The 19,575-nt window shown below is 39.9% G+C and overlaps 1 protein-coding gene across 1 annotated transcript in view; it reads right to left on the bottom strand.

Moving 5' to 3' along the window:
- Nucleotides 1-1,865: 1,865 nt before the first annotated feature.
- Nucleotides 1,866-19,575, bottom strand: part of LOC117419959 (von Willebrand factor-like) — a 62,091-nt gene continuing 44,381 nt past the window's right edge. The window contains exons 35-52 of the mRNA XM_058986390.1: nt 19,177-19,397; nt 16,515-16,707; nt 15,533-15,877; nt 15,179-15,384; nt 12,428-12,530; nt 11,984-12,058; nt 11,247-11,351; nt 10,630-10,835; nt 9,777-9,926; nt 9,017-9,136; nt 8,574-8,757; nt 7,598-7,638; nt 6,642-6,758; nt 6,229-6,327; nt 3,357-3,485; nt 3,068-3,107; nt 2,536-2,633; nt 1,866-2,324 (exon numbers count right to left, since the gene is read on the bottom strand). Of these exons, the coding sequence (XP_058842373.1) occupies nt 2,133-2,324; nt 2,536-2,633; nt 3,068-3,107; nt 3,357-3,485; nt 6,229-6,327; nt 6,642-6,758; nt 7,598-7,638; nt 8,574-8,757; nt 9,017-9,136; nt 9,777-9,926; nt 10,630-10,835; nt 11,247-11,351; nt 11,984-12,058; nt 12,428-12,530; nt 15,179-15,384; nt 15,533-15,877; nt 16,515-16,707; nt 19,177-19,397 (2,624 nt within the window). The 3' untranslated portion in view covers nt 1,866-2,132. The remainder of the gene's footprint in view (nt 2,325-2,535; nt 2,634-3,067; nt 3,108-3,356; nt 3,486-6,228; nt 6,328-6,641; nt 6,759-7,597; nt 7,639-8,573; nt 8,758-9,016; nt 9,137-9,776; nt 9,927-10,629; nt 10,836-11,246; nt 11,352-11,983; nt 12,059-12,427; nt 12,531-15,178; nt 15,385-15,532; nt 15,878-16,514; nt 16,708-19,176; nt 19,398-19,575) is intronic.

Raw genomic sequence — 19,575 nt, 5'->3', positions numbered from 1 at the left:
CTAGAAATGTACTTTTTAAGGCAGTAGTGAGGATTTGAAAGTTTGAAACCTGGAAAGTAGGTAGCAAAATGGTCTTATTTGGTAGCGATAAAAATTTTAAAAAATAAACACCTACCTACTGTTTTAAATAGACTGAATATCCCAAACTATCAAATAGTAGGCCTATATTTAAATCAGAAAGTATTCATTGAAACCACCTTGTGCTCAACTGAGTAATGGAACTAATGCAATTCCTTGGGGAAATGTATTTTGTTTTATCCTTAAATTCTACAAGAATGCAACCATATCTGTTACATAAGCTTTTTATATGATTTCGGTAACTAACCAATCATACACACCTATAAAAACATCAATAAAAAAAAAAACAAAAAACACAGTAATGTGTGCCACATTATTGTTGAATCCTGCATTGTGTGACCATATAAATTATAAAGTTACAATCACAACTGAGCTGTTTTGAAAATGAAAGCTAATTCCAGCATGGTACAGCTACATTTAAAAGATTCATTCAACGTGTTATAACTGGTTTGTTCATAAATATGTATGCTCACACCCTGCCTTTTCACTGCATTTTTAAATGCTGTACAATTTTTAAGAAATTAAGAAGTAATAGTAGAATAAGGAATATCAACAAAAAAAAAAAAACCACACTGGGTTCATTATTAAACTGTGACATTAGTTAGCAATGTGTGCAAGTTATAATTTGTATAACATTGTTTGTTAAAGCACACGTTTCACTAGTTAAACAGGAGAAGTACGCAAGGTAGTGATAATCTATTACAAAAGAAAACAGATAGATAAATTAGTGCACCTCAAGATTGTATTTCGTCTATTATTCGTACTGATAAAACAAGGAAGACGTTACTTGGATCATGGTAACGATAGCTATTTGTTCCTTTTTTTTTGTTTTGTTTGTTTTTTTCGTAGTCAGAATTTTGATAAAGTAATAATTTTTTATATACCTATTATGTGTTCATTTTCAGCATGGGTGAAACCAGGGTTAACATTATAACAAGGAGCAGCCATTCTCTTACATTAGCATTTTATAGACAATGAATAAACATAATATCCTTTTAGGTCATTGCCTGTTATCTTATAAAATCATAATGTTTTTAACAGGTATTAAATTTTACTTTTGGTCTATAAAATAAACTTCATACCTTGAAATTGTATCCACGTTGTTCCGTACTGTAAGTATGTGTACTCCACTGTCCAAACAGTTTCAAAAGTCTGTTTCAAAGCTGTTTTCAAAATGTCCACTCTAGTGCACTGGGGTTTGAGATCAGGGGTTTGTCCTCTAAATCAGTGCAGGAAGAGCAATAAACAAAAACAACCATAACAAGTGCTCTGGCCTTTGTGTTCCGTATCACATCATGGATCTTATTGTGTGTCACCTGTTCAACACACCCCTGATCTCAAACCCCAGTGCACTAAAGCTGACATTCTGAAAAGAGCTTTGAAAGAGACTTTAAGGTTATAAGTGTAAAAAGTGAAAAGAAAAATGACAGATGCATTATTTAAACAGTTGTAGCAACACGTGGGGACGTGTAACACTATATTTTTAGAAACTCTGCTACTTACTCTAACTGTTTGGACAATAAGGGGGTTGGGAATTGGAAGACTTTCAAAGTTGCTGATCCAAATGCAATGATATTTCCAATGTTAAACACATTAATATAAAGACCACTTGTCTATTAAGACCTCTTTCAGACAGTCCACTGAATACTTGATGACTTCCTTAATTTTCTTGATACAGAAAGGATCCTGATCATTAGTTGATAATTAAAGTCTGGAGAAATGTTGTTGAAATTCAAGGCGGTTTTCGTGTTCACCTTGTTGTGAGAGACAGACAATAATAAAACAGGTTTGATAAAACATGAATATTTATTAAGAGATGTTTCAATGTGTAAAAATACTACAGGTGAAAACGTGGAATTGGCTATTATGAGTCCACATTATACTCAGAGCAAGAGTGTAAATATTGTACAACTAATCTGTTTAGTGCAATAATGGAAGATAGCATAATGAAGCAGCTACGGCAACAGTGGAATTGTGACTACCTTACAGTGTGATACAGTCTGAGTGCATTCCATGCTTGGTATTGTATCTATTCATACAGACGTGCTTGTTTTTCACTCTCCTGCACAGGCATGGGATAAGCAGTCACACTGCTTGACATTCAGAACCTCTTGTTGCAGCACAGTCCCATTGGCACACCTCAGAGGAACCACTAGGGGCTCCGTGGCTGTGGCTGAACAGCACACACAGTGACTCTCCACGTGATTGTGCTCCAAAGAGTAGACAGACTTGCTGGAACATTTCCCCTGATAGGAAGAGAAGAATTGCTGTGAGCATTTATATACAGTAGAAACCCCCATTGCTTCTGTAGTTTTAATTGCATATGAAATCAAACCACTGTAACTGAAAATCTTGGAAAATTGTCAAAATAGGCAAATGGGTGGCTGTGGGTTAAGGTGCCTTGAATGAACCAGTCCAGTCCACCAGCACTGTGGTATGGCTCTCTCATCTGCTCACCTCACAGTAATGAAGGTCCACTTGATTTTCAGACATGCAGTCGTCGATCTTAATGTATTTCAGAATCCCAACGGTCTGCTTGCATTCCGGCTCTGCGCCTGTATAGAAGGAATAACACTCATCCTTCTGGGTCACAGTGCCACATTCACATGTGCTAGAAGTGGAAGAGTTTTACAGACTTTGCATTGCCAGCATTGTATTGTGGTGATTCAACCAGTAACTGCACTGGCTTGTTACTTCTCAACAAACTGTACTGGTGTTCGGTGGCTCTATAAACAAGGGTGGCATTTTCTGACACCACACTTGGCAGAATTTACTACCTGCATTTCTGTATAGTATAAAAAAGGATGGCAATTTATGACAAGGTGGCACATTTTGACATCTACAGTTACATTTCAATAGCTTCATCATTAAAGAAAATAAGAACCATGTAAAAACGATCCCTCACGGGGGTTGAGGTTCGCCACCACATTTGGTGCTCCAATGATTGTCTGAATCAGTATGCAGCAAGATATATAAAAATCCAACTTACATGTTTCACAGCAGGTTTTGCCCAGTTGCACAACCTTACCCTGTATAAATACAAAAAGAAACGATTGTATTTCCGCATTACAATCAAACATTATACTCCACTGTCAATCTTACCACCAGTATCACTACCAGAATTGCCATTCCTATACATAGTAAATTCCACTACGTTACTTAAAACAGTAACATTTTGCATAGCCGAGTTCACCAGCACTTGAGGGAAGGAATTTAAGCACCTCTTCTATTCAGCGTGGAGTTTCTGTTTCACCCAATATGAACCCTGAGTTCCTTACCCCATCAGCCACACATTTGTCTTTATCGAAGGGGGGGCAGCTGGTCACTTTAGTCTCCAACACGAAGTCTCCTCTCTCGTCGACTTTACACAAAGAAGAAGTGCACCCATCTTCCCGGGTTTCACCTGCCTGAAAAACAGACATGGGGGAAACTTTTAATCTTGGGGTTCCCAAACTGGGGCCAGGGACCTCAGATACTATACAGGGATGCAATAAATTCAGCTAGATCATCCTTTTTCTCTAACCTTATTAAGGATGGTTCCGCTAATCCCAGGCACCTTTTTTCTGCAATAAACCGCATGCTGCAACCAAATCACGTGTCTACACCCTCCGGTACCAAAGATCAATGTGAAAATTGTCTTGAATCTTTTTAAACTGTAATTATAGGAACATACTTGTTTGACTTTGCTAAAGTTACTCCATCTAGCCTGGCTGAAATGGTCACTAAAATGAAACCTACTACTTGTTCCTTTGATCCAGTGCCTACATCACTCATTGTGTCAAATTTTTTAGTCCTTAGTCCTTTGGTGACTAGTATTATTAATGAATCTCTGAGCACTGGGGTAGTTCCGTCAGCATTCAAATATGCTGTTGTGACTCCCCTGTTAAAAAAACAACCGTAGATCTTGATGCTCTTTGTAATTATAAGCCTATTTCAAATCTGCCATTTTTGGTGGCTTATCAATTACAGAAGCATCTCTTGAAATGTGGTATCTATGAACTATTTCAGTCAGGTTTTAGACCGCTGCACAGTACCGAAACAGCCCTTGTTAAGGTCGTTACCAATCTGTTTATGGCAACTGACTCCATGTTGGTTCTGTTAGACCTCAGTGCTGCATTTGACACTGTTAATCATACTATTAACCATTTGGAATCATGCGTGGGCATCTCTGGCACTGTTCTACAGTGGTGTCCATCTTATTTGTCAGATAGAAAGCAATGTGTTTCAATGGGTGGTTATTCACCCGACCCTAGTCCGGTATCCACAGATGTCCCTCAGGGCTCTATACTGGGACCCCTTCTATTTAAAGGGTACATCAGCACTATATGAAAGAGAACACATAAACTATCCCACCTTGCTGTTCCGAATGTATTTGGTCATTGTATAACAATCTGTATGCGCTCAAACATCTGCATAATGCCACACTGCTATGTCCAAAATCACTGTTCTCAAGCATCTCTTCTGAGCCAAAAAACATGACTTCCTCATGTACTTCCTCACATGTGCTCTGAAACGTACCAGCGCATGCCCAGTTAAGCGATGCATAAGCTACCTCCGTGTGGAAACACACTAGTCTGTGTGACAAATATGGTCCGTCTAATTTTCCATAAGGAAAATTTCGTTTTGTGTAATAGACATCTTTCACACTGTACATGTTTCCTTCGCATGTTCTATGTATTATAGGGCATTTTGCTGCTATGCACCCAGGCTCTGGAATGATCTCCCACAGGCAATCAGGGACTAAACCCATCAATATTTTTAAGAAACAACTAAAAACACATTTTTATCTATTACCTTTAGGTTTTTATTTAATTCGGAATTGTGTACCGCTCTGTTTTATAACTTGAGCTAAAAATATGTATTGTCTGCGTACCTGCTGTGTTTTTACATTGAGTTTTACTGTGTGTTTTTTTGTTGTTGTTATTGTTACTGTGTTTTATATTGTAAAGCATTTTGAGATGCTCTGCATTTAGACGCTATATAAATTAAAGATTATTATTATTATTATATTATATTATTATTTACATAAACGCTGCTGTAGGTGCTTGGGGTTATTTTTGTAACACTGCTAACAGTATATAATATTATACAGCAAAAGGGAGTGATTGTAAGGAAAACAAAATAGGCAACTATATTAATGCACTTTATAATTATAACATCAAAAATAAATAATAAAGAAATGAATACCAATGTAGGTTTTGTCAGTAGAAGTTCTTGATATAGAGGAGGGGGCGGTCCTCAGTCAGTATGCCTAGTTATGGAGGGGCTTAAGCTAAGAAAGTTTGGGAACCCCTGGTTTAAACAATGAAAAGCACATTACATGCTATTTGAAAAGGATTGAGGGACGAGACAGCAGGGCGAGTCCTGAAATCGCACGTAATGTACACCCCTGTGTTATTCAATGCTGTTCATGTATTTAATTATATGAACCGAAGCTACACAAAAATAACCATCAAAACAGACACATCTAATCTTTCTGCTGTTGAAGTTTGATTCTAGTGAGAGAGGCTAGCAGTTCAATTCAACCCCATGAGGTAAGACAATTTTCATGAAGTCGAGAATAATACAGTACAACACATTGTAACAAGCAATCTTAATCAATACAAAAAAAAACTTATTTCATTTAAAGTATTCGTTCGTGCCAGAAGTATTGCTTTAGAGTTTCGTGTGTCCTCCTTTTGCTTTTATTACGGCTTTCAGACATTTATGATAATTCTTAACCAGGATGTTACATCTTGTTGGTGAAATCTGGGCCCGTTCTGTCTTGCATATTTCCTTCAGTTTAGACAGATTGGATACACAATGCTTGGCTACAGCTTTTTTACATCAGTCCAAAGCATTTCTATTGGATTGAGATCTGGTGATTGTAAAGGCCATTCCAAAACTTTTATTATCGTTTTCTTCAAGAATTCTACATATTTTCTTGAATTACCTTACATTATGTGTGGGGGTGCCAATACTTTTGTCTGTGATGTTTTTATTCTGGATTACACTGGTACAGTAGAAGTACATAATTTAGGTTAAAATAATTTAGTTAAAATGTGTGTAATCCCATTATTTATGCCCATTAGCATGAGCAAGTCCAAATGCAAAGGCACGGACAGCAGGAACCGCCCTTCCATTCAGAGAGATGGAAAGAAAGATACACACCTGGAGGCGAATAGCTGTTCCATCTTTAAGCGAGAAAGAGCATGTGGTCGCTATACATTTCCCACAGCAAGACCCGTTCACCTTCTCCAGCCTATACCCCTGTGTAAAAAAGACAAGCCATGTAAATGTTTTCTCAACAATTATTTTCTCAACAACGAACCAACAGCACAGCATGCAACCAACTGCCTGCTGCATGCTTGAAAATGTACGTGTAAAGAAATGCAATCCCTCTTAAACGGTTCTCATAGTAAAAGCAGCGCAAAGTGTAAATATATTGCTGATTACTGAGTGGAAATTCAAACTCTCATACCCAGAGGTTTTCATGCAGGTATGTATATAAAGGATAGAAATTTGTATCTGTTGTTCAGCTCCAATCCTTTAATCCCCCAGGTAATCCCAGCACAGTGACGTACCTCCTGACAAGGGGTGCAGGTCACTTTCCCACACAGCAGTCGATACCTCTTGATAACACCTGTTTCCACACTGCACTGGCATCGGCTGCATTCATCAACCATGAACGTCTCTCCTGACTGAACACAAGGCATTAATGTAGTACAGCTATGGACAAAGGCTTTGCATCAGCCGAAAGAATGACATAACTGCTTCATAAAGTCGAACGAAACCTGCTGAATAATGTTTCATTAACATATTGAATTACATACTGCTTTGCAGTTTTCCATATACTTAATACTTAACTACTATTATTTTGTAGTTTGTTTGGTTACATGATGTTAAAAAAATATCTAAATTGTGTTTATAGTTATTTTGTTATGTTTCAATCCTGAAATTCTGGGTAATGCAAAACTTTTGGCCATAGCTGTATACCCCATAGGGTTGAAAAAACAGTTCTTCATATTTCCAAAGTTTATTATAAACCAGTGTTAAAATATCAGTTTTTACACTTTGTCATTTTTTATCAGTAAAGAAAAACAAAGGAGATTTTTCCATTCTTTATATTTTTGCTTTTTGAATTTCTAAACTTTTTATGTCAGAATAAAACATTTTACCTTCCCAAAGCCAACAAAGTAAGTAAAAAGTAGCTGTATATAAAGCTATGTCCACATTAATAAATTTTGCAGCTTTTGAAAAATGTACGGCAGCATTTATTTTTGTAACATAGACATCAGATCTTTATTTGTCTGATCCCCTTTCACCTGCAGTTTCTGTGCATGTGAAATATGTTGGCAAGATATATTATAAGCAAATAACAATGCCAGGCAGTTAACCCTTTACTGCCCTGGGTATGTTCCCATATCAATTTAATGCCTATTTTCTCAATGTGAAATATACAGGACATTGGGCAGCAAATTAACAGAAGAATCAGGGTTATAATAGAGTAATAGAATACAATAGAGGAAGAGTGTCTTACCCCAATGACAGTATTGTTCATGACACAGCCATCCATGGGAGCTAGAAGTGGGAGCAGATGCACAATAAGAAACTCCACATTGAATCCACCCTACTGTTTATACAGCTGCCGCTTTCATGTGAACATTACTGATGCTGCAAATCTGTATCCATTTCTTCACGATGCAAAATCTCTACTTGCTACCTTCACAATAAGGAAATAATTACAAGAACTCAAGCATAGCAAAAGGTAATTAGCACCCAATTCCAATCAGTACCAATACTACAAACCAAGCAACATGCATGTCTGTACAGGAAGTATGGAACAAGCATGTGCAAAACCCATTGATCCTGGTTTGCAGTACTTTCCCACTCTGTACTGTATAGAGGGTCAATGAAGGTTAAATAAATATTAAGCAAGGTGTGCTGTTATCAACAGGGATGTTTACTCCTCAAGACAAGGAATTGATAAACTGAGGTACTTCTGACCTTGTGTATGTTCTGTATCCGGAACAGCACTGTAACTCGTGCCAAGACATTGATAGTGTTTAGATATTGTTAGGAAAACACAGTGTAAGCAGAGTTCAAAAAAATTAATTTGACCAAACTTCTATACATTTCCCCCCCCTTTTTTTAGCCCAATTCGAATATGTCGCCTAGCAAAACAACCGTTTTGATGCTACCAAGCCTGGGGAGGCTCTGCTAGGCTCTTTAGGAGCTGACCAGCAGGGGTTTGTTTTTGTTATCTTACTAATTATCAAGAGAATTTAGCCCTTTAGCTGTTACTCCATTCAAGTAGAACCTGCCACTAAACAATCTCTCTTACAAGGTTACCATGGTTAATTGTTAACCATATTTCATTCCATACATTCCTGCACATGCATTATCTCTCCACTCATTTTAAACCCAAGTTCTATTTCACTCTCATACGATTCCATTACATTTTCATCCTCCAGGGGGCCCTGTCTGACTCTGGGTTCGAGTGCTTTGAACCGTACCGCAGTGGCAAGAGGGACAGCAGTCTCCGAAGGTGTCGCACTGCAGCGTGGTCCCGGGGGGGCAGTGGGGCGTGTCCAGCTGGGAGCAGGACAGGTTCTGCTGGTTTATAAACACTTCCTCGTTCACCTGCACGCACTCGCTGATCACACAGGGGTTCTGAGCAGAGCGCCACCTCTCACCCACCTGCACACACAATACATTGAATTTTCATTGCTTTATATGGGGAAAAATGGTATTCCCACATGAGGTTATCATGCATTCCATAGAGATGTAAGAGGTAAGAAAATGGACCCTGGTCCTTACCTCTTTAATTGAGGAGCAAAGGAAATAGAAAACGGTTCTTTGAAATGCAAAGCAATTACAAAAAAAATGAATGCATTTATCTTTTTCATACATTTAAATGTAAAAGAGAATATGAAAGTAAAAATAAACACAAGCTTACATGTCGTAAACGGCCCTTACTGTCCAAGTCGGTCAGCGGACCCCCAACAAAGTGTTCCTGGCAGGCGGATTTTTTACACTTTCCACAGCACTCGCCATCCTTTGTGGTGTAACTAGTCCCCTATAAAAGAAACAAAATACATGAAAAACATACGCTGAACATTATATACCCTGTTCACGCTACCTGAAATGCACTGTCCGCACGGTTGGCAAATAAAGCGAACAGCAATCACATAACGATCACGCATTATTAAGACAGCGTGGATAGTGTAATTATTTTGTATATATATATGTTTTTTTTTTTAATGGACTCTTGTAATTGTTCTATTTTAAATTAAAATGTATTTTATTATTTTTTATAAATTGTTTGTTTTAGACTCTTAATTGTTCTTTTTCTACAAACTAGCTTTTTATCTTTGTTTTTCTAATTTTACAATTACAACCACTTTTTTATCTGCTTTTAAATTTCTGTTTTATCTAATTCTATATTATTTTTTAATTCAATGCTTTAATTGTTCATTTATTTGTGCGTGCAGCGCTTTGGGAGCCTTGTGATGAAAGGTGCTATAGAAATGTGAATTGCTGTTGCTGTTGTGTGGATTTGGGCGTACTAAACATGAGAATAAATGTGGCTCTGAATTTGCAGGCACTGTTTGGTTTTGCTCTGTGTTCTGATTGAAGTCCTGTATACGAAACATGCTCTCATTGAATAGCTGACACTTTCAGGTACAGCAGACGGCGCTAAACTGACAAACACTTACCACTGGGCAGATCTCATTGCACACTTTCTCTGTGCAGTCAACAATGTGGAGCGCTGTGACCTTGTCCTGCTTGTCAGTGCAGCTGCAAGTCTTGCAGGCTTCTTCCCAGACGCTTCCAACCTGGTACACAACTTCATGATGGACACACACCTAGAGGAGTTTCACAGAGAAAGCATGAGAAAGAAGGTGCACAGGTATGGAGGACAGTCCGCTTGTATAAAGCATGCTGTAGTCCACCACTAGGGCTGGTGCATAATACATACAGTCTGCTATTTGCAGTACTTTCGCTGATATGAGTAACTAGGTCTGCCCCTAGTTGCTTGCTGCTGTAGCCTAATGGATAATAATCTGGCCTCTGATCCCTGCAGTACACTGGAATTGCTCTTACTATATAATACTGATAACCATTCTTTACTATTTGCACAGATCTGGAGCCTGGCTGGTAGGATCCATTGTAGCGCGATGAGGAGAAAGTCGCTTTTGCCTCCAAAACCCGCAGGAGCGAAATAGCCAATGCAACGCTCCCTTCGGACTCCCCAGCGATGACTGGCGACTTTGCACAGCCAGGACTCGATCCTGCGCTCCCCTGACTGTATGACTCACCATGCACACCACACAGCCATGCTTTTACACATGAATGCCTTGTTTTGTGCTGATGTCATGTTCCTTCTGTAGATCTTACGCATCATATTCCAAGTGTGAAGGGTGTATACCGAGAATTTTTTCACCCAATTTTTACCGATGTTTCAATTCAAAACTATTTATTAGATAAAAAACGAAAATGCGGAACACTACAGATGAGCCACAATGACCATTCTCTGATACACAGGCTGCGTGTTTAGGCATCACTTACATTGTCAGGAAGGCAGCTGACCGCAGTGCAGCCGCAGTCATTGGTCACAGACGTGGAGAGGTAGCCTGGTGGGCAGGTCACTGTAGAGTTGACACAGTTGCAGGTGCACTCGTATTGATCACAGCACTGAGTCTCTCTAGCACTGAGCTTGCGGTGGGGGGGGCAGCTCGGCTTGGGCTCCAGCTTACAGACTTCTTTCTTGCAGGCTTGATGGATACAAACACAGGTTCAGGGTAGTGTTGTGCATCACTGGAAAGGACAAGGGGCTTTGAGATGAGATGGAAATTTTTCCTACAAGCGACAGCCAAAAATGAAATATTTATCATGGAAGTTGTTTTACCTTTAATGGAACTAACATTGTTCTACTTTGCTAACATTTTTTTAATGCAAGCACCATCTTTAAACAGAGCTCATAATGAAAACTGAGGTTATTTACAGATGGAGTGCATATAAAAAAATGGATGTGAAGTATTAAGACCTTAAAATTGCACAAGTGGGCGTACATAGGATTCTATATGTGGCAACAGACAAGATCAGCAAATATACCCTGTGGTAGTTCCATTCAGAAAGCTGATCACCACTCAGACAATTGAAGGTACCTGTTCATGTCCACTCACCACACTCATACACAGATTTGCATTCCCCTGGGTTGGTCAGCACAACGCTCATTCCGTCTGCACATGTGGGCACCAGAGGCAGGTCACAGCTCACCAGGTCACACACTGCAGAGGAAGGAGGAAGAAAGACAGAAGGATTACTTTCATTGTGTATCACCATCTCTGTGTCACAGAAAATAGCCCCTCCCCTGATTCTAAATTCCTGTAACGTCCTAAATGTGCTGTTAGAAGTTTACATTGTACCCTACGGGCCATATTTTCTACTTTTTAAAAGGAGAAAAAAACATGCAAATGTTAAAAAATGACAAACAAAACCACTGTAAGGCGTTTAAGAGGCCTAGGGATGTATAACTTAGTCATTTGGTTCTAGTTTTGTAAAATTAACAGGCTCTTTTGAAACAGCAGGAGTTAAAAAGACTGGAGTAAACAGTGTGTTTTCAAAATAGCCTAAACTGCATTATCAGATCATGTCAAAAATATCATCGCTGTCTGTCATTCATGTAAAATATTATCATTAAGTGTAACGAGCAGTGTTGTGTGATTCTGTTCCCTGTTAGTGAAATGAGATAACCATGAATGCAGACGAGCCCGGCTCTTTTGCACAGTGGTTAAGACGCTCGCTTGAGGTGTGCGGGGTCGCCAGTTCACCCCCAGCCTCAACCTGTTACATTCAAGCTGTCACAGTAGAATACAGCACTTATCGCACTCATAACCCGAACCGTAACCCTAACCCTTACCGCACTCATACTCCTGGCAGCACTGGTCTGAGTCCCTCTTCTTGGTGAGCACCTCACACGCACCACACACCGGTGCTGGGAATACAAATACACACAACATCAGAGAAACACACAGCACAGCAACACAGTCCCTCTAAGAGCCAAGAGTTTCATGAAAAAGCAGGTCACCATGACTATACATTCACAGTGCATACTGCATGCAATGAATCTGCACCGAGCAGCTGATCAATTAATACTGATATCAGCATCAGAGCTGTACTTACCTCTCCGCTATAGAGCTCGCTCTTTAATTGAATTGCATGACTCATCACTCCCACATGTATGGGCGTCTCCATTATATACCTATAAGGATCCCTATATGTGATGGATATAGACTGAGAGAGCACTGTAAGTGAGATCAAGGACAGCAAGTTAAAAAGAGAAGTATTCTCCTCCCCTCTTCACCTTTGGTGTTGGAGCATGGCCGCGCAGTGCAGTTGATGTTCCTGTTGTCCAAGCACATGCAGATCTGACAAGGATCGTGGGCTGGAATCCAGGAGTCCAGATGCTGAAGGAAACAAGGCATGTGAGTGACACACTGTAGCATCAAAGCAGGGTGTCTGCTTTGTCATGTACGCCACGAAACATCCCAAAACCCCACTCATGGCATCTATTGTTCTCAGTTACATGACTGTCTGATCCTCGTAAACTAAGGTGACCATATGGCTCCATGTTCAGCGGGACAGTTTGGGACAGTTCAGGCTTTTCAACTCACAACCCAATGCATTCTGCTAAGCGTAGTCCTGCTTCTCTAAAAGGTAAGAATGGTACCTGAGACAGGTAAAACCTACCAGAATGCATTGAGTTGCGAGTTGAAAAGCCTGAACTATCCCAAACTGTCCCACTGAACACAGAGCTATATGGACACCTTATCGTAAACAGAACAGTAATTTCAAAACAGTGACATGACAATCAGGCACCTACTGTACCACAGCCACTTAAAACAATCCCCTGCATCAACCTTTTGCCTCTTTTTAAGGAAAGTGTGGATGAACTCAAGGTTTGCTGTGGTTAGAAACACTTCCAGTTGGACTCTGTAGTTATTAACAGCAGAGCTGTATGTAGTAGAGTTATTGGGGAGTATCTGTGTATGGGTTGTAGTAACACTCTTAGCATGTAAACAGACTTGTGACTTGCAGTCTTTAAAAATACTTGCTTGCCGCCTTTAAAAAACACTTCTCAGAACTAGAGCTGCACAAAGTAGTATTCATCCTTGGGATGTTGATCGGGCTAATTTACCATTCAGAGTGAAGAAACAGCTGCTTGGGTTTGTGTGGATTGCTCTTCTCCACAGTGTCTAAGAAAAGCAGCACTCATCACAATCCCGAGCAGCTGTTTCTTCACCTGTTTCACTTTGAATGGTAAACTAGCCGAATCAACAGCAATGACCCTCACCTGATTGTCAGCGCCTGATTTATGTGGAGAGTTCAGTCCGAATAATCAGTTCGTGCAGCACTGGTTAAAACAATGTATATTAACAGTAAAGCAGCACTAGACAGTGCAGCTAACGTCCTTTATATCACACAGGTTAATCATAAAGTTATTTGGGGATTAAACAGCAATGGTGGTATAAAAAAAAGGTATTAGTCACAATTTCCACTGGACTGTGGTCCAAAGGGCAGTAGAGACAGCTATTCGTGCATTAACAGTAAGTTATGATCACAACACACAACATGTTGACCTGAACAGCAAATAAACTTTGTATTATCCCATCAAGAGCCATGCCACAGCTAAGACTAAGTATTAGTCTGCTGCACCCAGTGCCCCCTTAAAATGTATTTGAGTTTATTGATAACATTCTAGACATTAGGAGGCTGTGTGGTCCAGTGGATAAAGCCGTCTGCTAAATAAACTAATAATAATAATAATAATAATAATAATAATAATAATAATAATAATAATAATAATAGACAAATCTATGCTGAACCACAAGATTCAGTGACTTGAGTCAACGTGACCGACATCATACAGACAGACAGACAGACATACAGATAGATAGACAGATAGCTAGAAAGCCAGTACCACAGATGGGTTATACTGTATAGTAAAGACTGTAATTTCATCATGGGGTTCTGGTGACAAAATAAGCCACAACCATTTTGGTGTATTTTATTATTTAGGAGAATTTAAAAGACAGGGATACTTTGTATTATTCTGACTCAGTTTTTATTGGGGCAGCAGTGTGGAGTAGTGGTTAGGGCTCTGGACTCTTGACCGGGGGCCGTGGGTTTAATCCCAGGTGGGGGGCACTGCTGCTGTACCCTTGAGCAAGGTACTTTACCTAGATTGCTCCAGTAAAAACCCAACTGTATAAATGGGTAATTGTAGACAAAAGTAATGTGATATCTTGTAACAATTGTAAGTTGCCCTGGATAAGGGTGTCTGCTAAGAAATAAATAATAATAATAATAATAATATTGAATATGAGATGAGCTGCTGTGCAAAGTAAGTATAAGAACGATGTGAAACAGAAATAGTAATAATTAAGGCTATAAATCTACGTCTAATAGAATAAACATGTAAACGTTTCTTTGCCATGTAAACCACCTCATGCATTTGCAATAAAAAGTTACAAACTCATTATTCAGTTACAGTGGATCATTATAACACAGTAAAACTTCTTGAAAAGATGTCAAATTCAATGCAAGATTCTCATAACACAGTACTTTTTTGGGGGGTTAAGCGTTTAGTAAAATACTGCATTGTTTAGATGTGTTATACTAAGAATCGGAGTAGAAAATCTGGATTATTTCCTCATCATTCAAGAGCCTCTGCTTTCTGAAGGCCATCAGTCTTCACTGCCTAACATTCCACGGAGGGCATGGGGCTGAGGTCATTTTTTTAAATTGAGCTGAGCAGTTTTATCAATCAGTCTTATTACACACAGGCATTCTTATTATATATGGGTCTTGTGCCATCACCCAATTATACACAGGTGTTGTACCACCACTGAGCAGAGCTGAAAAACATCAATTATCGTTCAAGAAGAAGAAGAAGAAGAAGAAGAAGAAGAAGAAGAAGAAAATCAATAATATGCAAATTAGTATTAATCCCCATCACCATTGGTAGCCCAATCAATTTATTAGAAATACGATGACTACTACTACTAATACTAATAATACAAATACTAATACTATCACTACTAATAAAGTGTACCTTGTGGGCCACTCTGTTCTCATCAAGGCACTGTGAGCAGGCTTCCTCCTCGACGCACTCTCCGTTGTTCAACACTTTGCCCGGCGGACAGAAGCAGCCCTCAGTGGGCGTGTCCATGCACATGGTGCTGTTGAAGGGGCCGGCGCACTGCTGGATACAGCCAGTTCTACAGCTGTCAAACTCCATGGAGCTGGGGCACTGCTGGGCTGCAGAGACAAGACACAAGCATTACACACTGTCCAGATTAACAACACAGAGGCATAACTACATACTGACCAGATTAACAAAACAGAGGCATTAAATTGCTTGAGGTTTTTTTTTGTCACTTTCCCCCCATAAAGAGTTGCTGCTCACCACAGAAGCCTTCGGATCTCCAGCTGATGCAGACTCCCTGCAACCGGCACAGGTGACTGTAGGCAGCCACGATCTGACAGAGGTCCTGCCCGTGGCAGCTAGCCTCCTGGCACAGGGCGATGTAGGGCGCGGGGGGCACGGCGGCGTGGCAACGCTGGAACATGCTGGAGCGCAGGACCAGGCACTGGTCGCTGGCCGGGTGGGTGCAGGTCAGGCTGGCAACGGGCTCACAGCTTGGGCCACTTGGGTCCTCAATGGTCCACTCCTTGATGAACACATGGCTCTCCAGAGTCACCGAGCCGTCCTTCAGAGCAAAGTCATTGATCTCGTTCTGGTCGCAGAAACCTACGCGCTCAAAAAGAGCACCACCATTTATTAAAGGGCATTGAGATAATAACATAATTCCTTAGAGAAATTAATTACTGTAGGTCTTCTTATTATGAAAGACGCACATATTATGACAAACTTTTATTTATCTATCTATCTATATACTGTATATATACATAAATCAAATAGACATTTACCTTAATGTGTGAATCTTTCATATTGAAAAACAGCAGACCTACAAGGTAACAGTAATCCAGTAATGGTTGTGGATCAAAAAGGCCTAAAAGTATTTCCTTTACAGTCAGTTTCTAAATCCTGACACTAGAACTGACTTTGGTAAGGGACACGGCAGCCTTTGGACTATAGTGTATTTACTATTTGCAGTAAGTATCTCTAATTAATGTGTGCTTATATAGTAGTTACTTTGTAACTAGATGTGCACTTACACATAATTACAATGTACTTAATGTGTATAATATAACTGTAATCCTCCATTACCCATTTCTTTAGGGTTTGGTTACAGATAGCCGACTGCTATCTGTCTCTCCAGTGTGGATCCATTTCTAGATTATTTTCGGCCTTGAATATATATATATATTACATGCATGGTCTTCCTGAAGCTGCTGATATTAATCTAAGCCTGTGATGTACTCACCACAGAGGCCGGATGTCTTGGTTGTGCGCAGCATGGGTGTGAGCTGCACTGTGAACTCGTTGTTGCCGGGGGTGAAGGTCAGCACGTAGCCCAGGCTGGGAATCTTTACCTCGTGCATCAGAGCTCCGTACAGCGTCACCTCAACACCCCCCGAGCTGAAGGGGGCAGGGGTCTCCACGCCATCCACTGTGACCTGAAACACACGCAGGTATGGACCACAGTGTGGGGAATGAGTCAGCGCTGCACAGAAGGGTTAGGTTCATTGAGTAATTTACTCTCCAGTTTAGACACTATGGGGCCTATGTACTAAGCGTTGTGCATGCGCAAATATCAAGTTGCGCGTGTGCAAAAATGCGACATATGTACGAAAGGGAAATGCCCAGTGCATCTCGAAAAATGCACATGCGCAAATTCGTAAGGGCAACTGTACGCCTCAGTAGGAAGATGTTCCAGGGAATAAGCAGGCAGGTCATTAAGATCTCAATGACCTCTGAGATGCTCCTGATTACACATGCAGATCTGATGCACCTGTGCATAATGATATAGCATCTCATCGCTCCATTACCTGCACATGCACAACTTTGCGCCACTTAGGACTTGCCGTAAATGATGTGACGGGGCTACAAAAAGGTGTGCTTGTGTGAGTGTGTTCTCCAGACAGAGATAAGTCATGAAAAGCCATGAAATATGGTATTTCTGTCATGGGCAGATGTGGCAATAACATAAAAATGCCATATGGCATGGCTTTTAATGAAATATCTTGTTTATACCGAGAATACATACATCAATAATATACTGAAATGCATCTTAAATTGAAATGCAGATATATCAAACTAACTCGATTTCAAGATATCTCAAACTCATTTCGAGATCTCTCAAATTGACTTCCTCCTGTTTGAGATATCTCGAATTGAATTTGAGATATCTCAAATTGACTTCCTGTGAAAATGCTCTATGTTTTGAATGGACTTTCGGCCCATTTCAAGATATCTCAAACTAGACAGGAAGTCAATTCGAGATATCTCAAAATGAGTTTGTGATATTTTTAAATCAAGTTAGTTTGCGATATCTGCAAATCAATTTAAGATATCTTGAAATGCATTTCGAAATATCTCTAAATGATAATTTGGCTTGCCATAGTATATTCACAATTAACCATTGAGACTCTGGGAACTAACGAAGCACAAGAAGCTTGATAACATGCAAACTCAAGCTGTGCAGCAGAATTGCTACGAGTAATTGTTATGAATTAAATTGAAATAGCATACATAATTCTTATTTTTTGAATGCATAAAACACCCAGTACGCAGCTTATCTGGGGCGCTGAGTGTACCTGATACAAATGTGTCAAAGTGTAACTGAGGGGGCTTTCACACCTAGTTCGTTTGGAGAGGATAATTTGCACTAGAGTTCAGTTCGGTTCATTTCTGCAGGTGTGAAACGTCAAAAAAATTAGTTTCGCATCAGAGTGCGCACCAAAGAAGAGGGCTAAGATTCACCTGAAAGGGTGGTCTCGGCTCGATTGAGGGGGTACTGTAATGTGTTTCACCCTCAAAGTCGGCCAGTGTGAAAGCAATCGCAATGCAACAGAAATTGAACCGACTGGTGGTGATGTAATGCATAATGTATATACAATATGAAATTTATAATTATAATTATTATTTTTACATTATTATTTTTACGTTACACATATAAATAGCTTGGTCTCTCGCATAATTGGTCTTTCTGCCTTAACAAACTTTCTCTGCATTTACGTGTCATTACAATGCAATCATATTGAGACAAGAAAGGCTGATTAATAGGGATTGATAGGGACTGCATACAACTCACCGATGTCAGGATAATACCACTGACAATGCAACAGCTGACAAATTTAAAAAGTAAAGCGCTCCTTCTCATTTGTCGCCTTTGTAAATGTCTCTTCCTTGCACATAATGCAGCACGAAAACGTTGGTGTTGCTCAACAATATTTATTATCCGGCTTTCAGGCTGACATTCTACCAGATGTTGAATAAACAAAATGTAGGTACATAGCACAAACATCGCAAGCCTTGCACGGGCGGAACCCTCCATGTTTAGTAATGAACATCCGTCTGGGCATTAACAGGAATATATCATTTTGGTCACATGCACAAATCCAGACGATCAGATTCACTTTGCAGTGTGAAAACAAACGCATTCTGGTGCGATTACAGTGGAGAAAGCGAACTTGAACTTGCTTGGAGGAAAAATGCAGTTTGTTTGAGATCTGGTGTGAAACCAATCGAAGCAAAATTGTAACATTTTTAATTGTTACAAATTAATTCTAAATTCTTCATAAACAAACTAGGTATGAAAGGGCCCTTAAAATGTACTGCGGTGATGCTGCAGTGCTTTTAATTATAAATCAATACCCTCTACCCTTCCAGCAGACTGCGCCAAACAGCTTTTGCAGAGTTGCAGCTGAGCTCACAAGGTCATTTCGGCAATACCACATACTTTCTGCTTCTTGACTATTGTATTAACCCATTAATAACCAAAATATTTTTTTCTTAGAAAATATGTAACCCTAAGTCTCCCCTGGTGTGCCATGCAGTGGCCTGAAACCTTGTCTCCTGAAACCAAGTTCCAAGCCACAGAGTGTCTTAGTGTTCCCTCAGCTTTAGGTAAAGGATGTACGTACCTTCATGTCGTCCCGCAGTGCGATGGAGGTGCCAGCGTGCTTCACTTCTATAGATTTCATGCAGCTCTGCTTGGAGTCTACTGAGCACGGTGCATTGTGCAGGATGATGTCACTGTCGTGCACAGCGTCACGCAGGAGCGTGTAGGAGCAGGACCCCGTCAACTTGAAGGCAAGACCATCAAAGGTAACAATGTGGCTGGTGGAGCTCCCCATACACATGCCTGTGTGAAGTAAATGAACGATTGAAGGAATAGAACAGGGCATCAATACAAAGTCACAATTCGGGGTGGATTAAAAAAAAACTATAATAAAATACAGGTGAAGGAATGTTTTAAATCAGAGTTAGGTCATGCGCTAATACTTTACATTATGTGTCTCTAATTGCTGTGTATTTACATA

The sequence above is a fragment of the Acipenser ruthenus genome, chromosome 14, assembly GCF_902713425.1.
Source record: "Acipenser ruthenus chromosome 14, fAciRut3.2 maternal haplotype, whole genome shotgun sequence".
In the NCBI taxonomy this organism is placed as follows: Eukaryota; Metazoa; Chordata; class Actinopteri; order Acipenseriformes; family Acipenseridae; genus Acipenser; species Acipenser ruthenus.
This window is presented reverse-complemented; position numbering and strand designations above follow the sequence as displayed.